General features: G+C 43.7%; 1 protein-coding gene across 1 annotated transcript; it reads left to right on the forward strand.

Annotated features, from left to right (window-relative positions):
* Window positions 1-209: 209 nt before the first annotated feature.
* On the forward strand, window positions 210-4,010 carry LOC120054954 (insulin-like growth factor-binding protein 1). The gene is made up of 4 exons (XM_039002735.1): window positions 210-772; window positions 1,046-1,218; window positions 1,796-1,924; window positions 2,672-4,010. Exons 1-4 carry the CDS (start codon window positions 394-396, stop codon window positions 2,795-2,797), a joined length of 807 nt encoding a protein of 268 aa, XP_038858663.1. The 5' UTR covers window positions 210-393; the 3' UTR covers window positions 2,798-4,010.
* The last annotated feature ends 5,544 nt before the right edge of the window (window positions 4,011-9,554 follow it).

Raw genomic sequence — 9,554 nt, forward strand, 5'->3', positions numbered from 1 at the left:
GTCGTCACACTGTCACTGGTTGATGTTGTGCCTACAGAGAGCGCGACGTGCGAGCACAGTCTGTTCCAAAATAAATACGATATTGTGTTTTGCGTGTTGTATTCAAAAAAGATCTCTGACTGGACATATGAGGGCCAATCAGAAGCCGTCGGATCATTACACCTTCTTTTTAGAAGTCATTCATAATGCAGATGCGTCAAACATTTTACAATGACCAGGGTATAAATAAGGCTGCGCGCAACGAATAGTCATTTTTCCAAAATCAAAGGAAAGAAACTAACGTGTTTTTTCTAACTCTTCTTACCATTGATAAACTACTATTCTTCCTTATTCCAGACTCTCCTTACCATTGATAAACTACTATTCTTCCTTATTCCAGACTCTCCTTATAACATGAGTGGATTATTTCACAGAAATGTATTGGTGGCAGCAGCGGTATGCTGCTCTGTGCTGGTCCGGTCTGTCCTGGGGTCCCCGGTGTTAGCGCAAGAGCCGATCCGATGCGCCCCGTGCTCACCGGAGAAGCTGAGCGAGTGTCCAGCGGTGGCGCCCGGCTGTGCGGAGGTTCTGCGGGAGCCTGGTTGTGGATGCTGCCTCGCTTGCGCCCTGAAGACGGGGGATCTGTGCGGAATCTACACGGCGCCATGCGGGTCCGGACTGAGGTGCACCCCGAGACCCGGCGACCTCCGGCCGCTGCACTCCCTCACTCGCGGCCAGGCTGTATGCACGGAGATCCCCGAGCCCGAGAGGAGCCCTGTGTCCCAAAACCCCGGTATGTAACACCTAATTGCATAATGTTTTGGCTATAGCTAGATTAGAAATAGCATATATGCAATATATATATAATGTCTATAGTTGACATAAGCTAATAATAACATATATTTTAAAAAGCCTATTAGCCTAATAATATGGATAATTATATCCCAATAGTAATTAGACTGCACATTATTCATCATTTGCAAATGTACTTGTGCATAAGTGCAATCAAGATTGTGATTTCTACTGGCTTTTCCCCTTCTTGACACTCATTCCCTCTTTTCTCCAGACCAAGGAGCGGCGGACAATGCCGAGACAGAGAACGCTGCCATGGTATCAGACCCCGGCTCCAGCCTCTATCTCCACGGCCACCGCAAGCCCTTCGATCCCCGGGCCGCCGCGGACGCGCTGGAGAGCATGAAAGCCAAAGTTAACGCAATCCGAAAGAAATTGGTGGAGCAGGTGAGCGCTCACGGAAAATGTACTAACCGTTTTGCAATTATAATTTAACGTTCTTAAAACTTTTGGAGAGTCAAAGAACGGTTGGGTTGTGGGTAATTAGCATCATACCGCAAGGGGGCGCTCGAGTGACTTTGAAGTGTGTGTGTGTGTGTGTGTGTGTGTGTGTGTGTGTGTGTGTGTGTGTGTGTGTGTGTGTGTGTGTGTGTGTGTGTGTGTGTGTGTGTGTGTGTGCACGTGCGTGTGTGTGTGGGTGTTTGTGTGCATTAGCCTACCTTATGACCTATCATGGAGCAATTTTACAAAATACCAGTGTTTTGCCACAACAGGCCTTGACTGTGTGGGTTGATTGGATAGAACAGCAACCTTTGATGACTAGTGAGAAGGCAGTGCTCTACTCTATCTAGCAGCACTACTTTGATAGCATGCCCTTAGACAGGTAGGGCCAGGTCTCCCATGTAGCCCCTTCAGAGACAGATTTAGAAGCAAGTGAAGATGAATAAAACACTTAAAATATGCCTACACAGTACACAGAAATACACTTAAAACTCCGTATCTCTCTCTTTCCCTCTCCTCCCAGGGTCCTTGTCATGTGGAGTTACAGAGAGCTCTGGAGAAGATCGCTAAGTCACAACAGAAGCTAGGAGACAAACTGATCAGGTTCTATCTGCCAAACTGTGACAAACACGGACTCTACAAAGCCAAACAGGTAGACACACTGTGTGTATGTGTGTGTGTGTGTGTGTGTGTGTGTGTGTGTGTGTGTGTGTGTGTGTGTGTGTGTGTGTGTGTGTGTGTGTGTGTGTGTGTGTGTGTGTGTGCGCGCGCGTGCGTGTGCGCGTGCGTGTGCGTGTGTGTGCGTGTGCGTGTGTGTGTGTGTGTGTGTTTGTGTTTGTGCGGGAGCATGTGCACTTGGGTTTGGTGCCCAATTCATGACTCCTGTCAGTGTGAAGGAATCTCACCTGGTTGTGTGTGTGTGTGTGTGTGTGTGTGTGTGTGTGTGTGTGTGTGTGTGTGTGTGTGTGTGTGTGTGTGTGTGTGTGTGTGTGTGTGTGTGTGTGTGTGTGTGTGTGTGTGTGTGTGTGTGTGTGTGTGTGTGTGTGTGTGTGTGTCCAACCAAGATTGTGCCAACCACAGCTCCAGAAAGAATAATGTGTGTTCAGGCAGAGATTTGTACAGCACTGCTTACACCTTGGAGCACATTCAGCTCGTTTCACTCTAGTGTCATCCCCTTGGCGCGGCATGACTATACACGCGTGTGTGCCTTTCCGTGTGTGTGCCTGTACACACGTTTGTCTTGGAATGGGTGTATGTTTGCCCCATGAGGTGCGGCTGCACACAAATGAAGGTCATAGCATATCTGAACAGGTGTGTTAAGTGGAGGTGTGTTACGGTGTGTAAAAACCCCCAGGCATTCTAATTTCTCTTTATCTCTCTCTCTCCTTCTCTCTCGCAGTGTGAGTCATCTCTTGATGGACAGAAAGGCAGGTGTTGGTGTGTGTCCTTCTGGAACGGAAAGAAGATTCTGGGATCCACTGATCTGGAGGGAAATGCTGAGTGCGCTTATGAGATCAACCACTGATGCAGAACACGCACGCATGCACGTGCACACACACACACACACTAAACCACTGATTTCCTTTCGATACCTGTTATTTATTCATTGTAAATGGTGGTGATATTCAGGTACACACTGTCATTGTTAATATTTTCATGCATTTACTTTAACTCTACAGCCTTATTTATTTCACACTATGTATCTCTTCATTTTGTTCTTTTTATGTTAAGAATATTTATATAATTTTGCCTTATTGTTATTAGTATTGTTATCATTATTATTATTATATGTGTATTTTTATCAGTGTATGATGTGCACATATGTATCTATGCCCTAAGTTAGTCCATATTGCCGAGTTGATCTCGCTCTGGTCTTTAGGAGTTTGTCTGCTGGTTTACTTTTTAAAACAAACCAAACAAGAACAAAAGCACTGTGTGACCAACATGTCTTTTAGAAGGATTTCTAATTGTTATTATGTTACTTGTCATTGTTTTTCATGTTCATTGCCATGGTTTATTTGTTGTGTTTTTTTTCTGATATGATTCATAGTTGATGACCCTCAACTACATCAGTGAATACAGAAAACGACTAATTTGGGCATACTTACCTTCCAAGAAACTCAATATCCTATGGTCCTGTGGGGTTTGCAGAATTGCATGATGGGTAATGCTCCTGTATTGCCCCTGTTCTGACGGGTATCTACCTTGACCTACCTCCTGGTGCTTGTTTGTCTCTGCTGACTGTCTGTATTTATTATTTTGATACATCCTCCTGTCAAAGAGGACTTTCCCTTTACAAAGAGGACTTTTATTTTACTTTACGGACTGGCATCACCGTTCTTTATCTGACCATGAACGCATTATGACCACAAAGAACAAATTGTTGTCGTTTGACTGTGTGGTTTGACCATGTTTGATTTGTGATGTGCGTGCTCTGTCTACATGCTGCTGTTGGAGAGAGAGAGAAGGAAAGAGAGAGAGAGAGATTGAAAGAGAGAGAGGAAGAAAGAGAGAGAAAGAAAGAAAGAGCAAGAAGGAAAATAGAGAGAGAGAGAGAGAGAGAGAGAGAGAGAGAGAGAGAGAGAGAGAGAGAGAGAAAGAAAGAAAGAAAGATGGCATTTTTTTTCCAAAGTGACCGACTGCTCACTCATGTGTATGGACACTTTTGTAATTAAGTTGTATTGTAAAAAAAATAAGGAAAAAAAAGGGGGAATTTAATAAAAACATTTAACCTCAAATATGTTATCTTGTTCATCTGGGAAATAAGCCTTTGGGATTTATTGCATTTTTTAATCAAAAATCTCTTATGTACATGTAACGGATGTGAAATGGCTAGCTAGTTAGCGGGTACGCGCTAGTAGCATTTCAATCAGTTACGTCACTTGCTCTGAGACTTAAGTAGTGTTGCCCCTTGCTCTGCAAGGGCCGCGGCCTTTGTGGAGTGATGGGTAACGATGCTTCGTGGGCGACCGTTGATGTGTGCAGAAGGTCCCTGGTTCGCGCCCGTGTCGGGGCGAGGGGACGGTTTAAAGTTATACTGTTACATACAGTTGAAGTCGGAAGGCTACATACACTTAGGTTGGAGTCATTAAAACTTGTTTTTCAACCACTCCACAAATGTTTTGTTTACAAACCATAGTTTTGGCAAGTCGGTTAGGACATCTACTTTGTGCATGACACAAGTAATTTTTCCAACCAATTGTTTACAGACAGATTATTTCACTTATAATTCACGGTATCACAATTCCAGTGGGTCAGAAGTTTACATACACTAAGTCGTGCCTTTAAACAGCTTGGAAAATTCCAGAAAACTATGTCATGGCTTTAGAAGCTTTACAAGTCTGGTTCATCCTTGGGAGCAATTTCCAAACGCCTGAAAGTACCACGTTCATCTGTACAAACAATAATAGGCAAGTATAAACACCATGGGACCACGGAGCTGTCATACCGCTCAGGAAAGACGCGTTCGGTCTCCTAGAGATGAACATACTTTGGTGCGAAAAGTGCAAATCAATCCCAAAACAACAGCAAAGGACCTTGTGAAGATGCTGGAGGAAACAGGTACAAAAGTATCTATATCCACCCTAAAACGAGTCCTATATCGACATAACCTGAAAGGCCTCTCAGCAAGCCAGAAGCAACTGCTCCAAAACCGCAATAAAAAAGCCAGACTACGGTTTGCAACTGCACATGGGGACAAAGATCATACTTTTTGGAGAAATGTCCTCTGGTCTGATGAAGCAAAAATAAAACTGTTTGGCCATAATGACCATTGTTATGTTTGGAGGAAAAAGGGGGAGGCTTGTAAGCCGAAGAACACCATCCCCACCGTGAAGCACGGGGGTGGCAGCATCATGTTGTGGGGGTGCTTTGCTGCAGGAGGGACTGGTGCACTTCACAAAATAGATGGCACCATGAGGAAGGAAAATTATGTGGATATATTGAAGCAACATCTCAAGACATCAGTCAGGAAGTTAAAGCTTGGTCGCAAATGGCCCCCAAGCATACTTCCAAAGTTGTGGCAAAATGGCTTAAGGACAACAAAGTCAAGGTATTGGAGTGGCCATCACAAAGCCCTGACCTCAATCCCATAGAAAATTTGTGGGCAGAACTGAAAAGCGTGTGCAAGAAAGGAGGCCTACAAACCTGACTCAGTTACACCATCTCTGTCAAGAGGAATGGGCCAAAATTCACCCAATTTATTGTGGGAAGCTTGTGGAAGGCTACCCGAAACATTTGACCCAAGTTAAATAATTTAAAGGCAATGCTACCAAATACTAATTGAGTGTATGTAAACTTCTGACCCACTGGGAATGTGATGAAAGAAATAAAAGCTGAAATAAATCATTCTCTCTACTATTATTCTGACATTTCACATTCTTAAAATAAAGTGGTGATCCTAACTGACCTAAGACAGGACATTTTTACTATGATTAAATGTCAGGAATTGTGAAACACTGAGTTTAAATGTATTTGGCTACGGTGTATGTAAACTTCCGACTACAACTGTATGTAATCCGGCTGGAGCAGCCTACTATTTTAAATGATCAAATAATTATTGACGATAAGATAAATCTTGATGTCCTGTCCTGTGACTGTGTAGTCATGTGGTGAATGCCTCAGTCATATAGGAGTATGTGCATAAACAGCCCTAGCATAAAGCTACAAACTTCGACTGCGTCTGAAATTGCACCCTATTCCCTATATAAAGCAGTACTTTGATCAAAGCCCTATTGGGATTAGGGTGCCATTTCAGACACAGCCATTATCTGTAACACAGAGGAATGCGTTGATAATAAAACTGTTTCCTCAATATATTGTGAAACTCCAACCAAACAACCAACCCAACCATATAAACACACATACACCTTGCTCAAACTTCATGATGTTCTGTCTTGTTACGCTGTAGCAGTGCCTGAGGCTCTAGGTTGTGTGTCTACAGTGTGCTGTGTTCTCTCTCTCTCTCTCTTTCTCTCTTGCCTTCTCTCTCTTTCTTTCTCTCTCTCTCTCGCCTTCTCTATCTTTCTTTCTCTCTCTCTCGCCTTCTCTCTCTCTCTCTCTCTTTATGTGTGTGTGTGTGTATTTCCCTCAACCACCCCAACGTGCCCACTGCCAGCCTGCCTGGCACCACAGCTTTATTATTTTTGCCATATTCCAAGGCTGAAGGAGAGAAATAGAGAGAGCGAGAGAGAGAGAAAGAGAGAGGGAAGTAGAGAAAGAGGGAGGGATTTGGTAGGGAGGGAGAGAGGGAGCTGGGATAGAAAGGATTTGTGATGAGAAAAACAGTACCTCTGAACCTTTTCATCAACTATCAAAATAGATTCCTCTGGTCATCTTTTTGGTTGCCAACTGCCTCCCTGTCTGCTAGAACATTTGATGTAAACAGTTTATTGAATGTAGGCCTACTTACTATAACTGTGAAGTAGGACAGTATTGAGTACTGAATGTACTTCCCAGCTCTCTGAGGTAGCACAGCCTAACTTGTAAAAACACCCTCGAGCCGTTCAACAGTAAATGAAAATAGTGTTTATTTTTTATTTTAAAAAGACATTAAATACAAATTATATTTTAACAAAATAATGTTCCTTTCTCAAAGAAAAGAATAGCTGTGTGATTTTCTAGTTTAGTAACATGAAAAGCTTTTTTTCTTTAAAGAATCAAAACTCTTTACAATAAAACTTGAAACAAAATGAAAAAATAAAGTACAATTACCCGTGAACAAAAGAGAGATTCTTACATGACCACCAGAAAAGTGACAAAATGTTACAGAGACAGAGGTGCCCCTGGATTTGCACAGTGGACCGAGACTGAGACGGGGTGGCATCGCGTGCACATTGCTGTGCACGTTTGTGTGAACGTTGGTGTGTACGGAGAGAAGTGCTGGAGCAGTGACCGATGGACTGACTGAGAGTTTCACTTGACTACAGACCCATTGGATTACACAACAGGATTGGGCTCCATTCCATTCAGTTCATTCAGAAAAGTCAGTTGAAATTCAAATTCAACATTTCCTCATGAAGAATTTCAGATTATTGTATTGACTGAATAGAAATATAAGTGACCCCAACTTTGTTACAAACCAATTAGATTACAGACCAGTGACCTGAGCGCCTGAGGGCCTGACCGACTGACAGTTACCGTGGGCAACAAACCAGAGATGTATAAAGTTTACAAAAATAATTATAGAAGAAAATGTTAATAAAAAAAATGTAACATTCATTAGTGATTACATTCCCCAAAATACGCTGAATCAACTTGGAGTTTGCTGTAACATCAGTGAGTCACTGAATTGTTGGTAAGAAAAAACGTAGTTTGGATCAGTTTATAATTCTTTCTTAGATAAATAACTTCTTTATTTATTTAATTTGAATTTGTACCGTACATGTGTCAGCCACATAGCCACAAAAACATTTTGAATATAGAAAAAGACTAACAAAGAACTGGGAAGGGGCGGGGCAATAGCTTAAACATAATTGAATTATCCTCCCCCGAAATCAAGTCTTCAAATAGAATGGCTTGTAGCCTCAGCGGGTTGGTTGGTTTTAAGATGTTGTTGTTGTTGTTTTAAAGTGTGTGTGCATCCAATTCCATGCTACCGAGCTACTGGGCTAGCATTCCTTGTCGTGCACACTCCACTGTTCAAGTGTGCATCTGAAATGGCATCCTATTCCCTATATAGTGCATCACTTTTGACCAGGGCCCATAGGGCATTATATACGAAATATGGTGCCATTTCAGACACAGGATATGTGAAAGCGTCATACAGGAAGCAGGGAGCACTTCTAGGAGGACCACGCACCCTCCCTCAGACCCCCTGTCTGCTTCTTGAATGCATATTTGGTGCTGCATCCACCTGGTGGAGTTATGTTGGCATAAGATCATACAAGCATCTCCAAGAACAAATCAACAAAAATAAAACACACTTTGCATAGAATGGAAATTCTGAGGGGCGTTTGTTCTCTAGGCTGAGTAAAGTCACTGTCAGAAGTGCTTGTGTAACATGTTGTTTATTTTGTTGTTGTTGATGTTTTGTTCTACAGTGCTATAAACCTTGTTAAATGTTGCCACCAATGAAAAGGTATGACTACTACGCTGCAATGGGTACAAATTGTCTTTAACTGCGAGGAGCGCTGTAGGGAAGTTGGTTGGGTGCAGCTAAAGTGCTTTAAGTGGTTGTGCTTGGCCTCGAAGCTGGCACCTATGGCAGAGAGAGCAGCCCGGTCTCACCGAGCATGCCCAGTCTAAAGGACCCCACACCAGGTCATATGCACCACAGACAGGAAGAGTACTGCAGATAGAGGGACCATGTTGTCATGACAACACCACTGGCCCTATTTCCTGAATGAAGAAGTGGTGGTTTGGCTAAGTATGCTAACCCAACCCGCCAGCTAGCTAACCAGACCAAGGCTGCAAGGTGGTAACGTTATGTGAGCACCTGTTTATTTATTTTTTTGAATCCCCATTAACTTTTGCAAAAGCAGCAGCTACTCTTCCTGGGGTCCTATGAGGACTGCAGAGGGCTAACCAAGGAATATGAGAAAGGGAGGGGTAGGGGTCAGGGATGGGGAAGAGGGGGAGAGGGGCAGTGTGGGTTTAAGGCACCGTCTCCATTCCATTCCTTCCCCCTAAACCTGTAAATGTGACGCAGCACATCGGGCGCGACAAGCTGGTTGCTATGGAGACAGTGGGGAAGGCCAGTGGTGTACAACATGGCAGGGAAGAGGTCAGAGGCCGGCCTACCCATAAGCCTTCACTTCATAATGATGGACCCTGAGAAAGGGGAGGAGTCTCTGCACGACAGGATAGAAAGGGGCAGGGTTTGGATGTCAAGAGGTTTTCTTACACCTCTAAACTGAGCTTATTGAAAGACAGCATTTACACACACATACACACACACAAACACTCATACATGCTCGCACTCATGCTCACACGCAGGCATACACACATGCACGCACACACACACACATGCATGCATACACACACACAAACATACACAAGCATGTTGCATTGGGTCACAGTCACAGACAAATCCTCTTTAAAGTGAGTGGAAAAGTCCCTCCTTCCTCTCTCTCTAAAATAATAGTGCAGATGTTTAGTTTCTCTCTCTCTTGTTTTCATACGAGGGTAGTTAGAGGTTCCCATAGCATAGAGCAGATAGCTGCAGATGATGGACAGAAGGCTTGGCCTATTAGGCTGTGCTGTCCCAGTCTGCCCCTCCCTTCCCCTCCCTCCCCCCTCTTCCCCTCCCTCCTCCTCCCTCCCTCTCCCTCCCCCACCCGGCA

This window comes from Salvelinus namaycush, chromosome 10 (genome assembly GCF_016432855.1).
Source record: "Salvelinus namaycush isolate Seneca chromosome 10, SaNama_1.0, whole genome shotgun sequence".
Classification (NCBI taxonomy): Eukaryota; Metazoa; Chordata; class Actinopteri; order Salmoniformes; family Salmonidae; genus Salvelinus; species Salvelinus namaycush.

What these genes read in the sequence shown, in the direction of transcription:
- LOC120054954 (XM_039002735.1), top strand. Translation starts at nt 394, where the DNA reads ATGAGTGGATTATTTCACAGAAATGTATTGGTGGCAGCAGCGGTATGC. An exon ending in CCCTGTGTCCCAAAACCCCG is followed by an intron (nt 773 to 1,045) that starts GTATGTAACACC and finishes TCTTTTCTCCAG; the next exon opens with ACCAAGGAGCGGCGGACAAT. An exon ending in GAAAGAAATTGGTGGAGCAG is followed by an intron (nt 1,219 to 1,795) that starts GTGAGCGCTCAC and finishes CTCTCCTCCCAG; the next exon opens with GGTCCTTGTCATGTGGAGTT.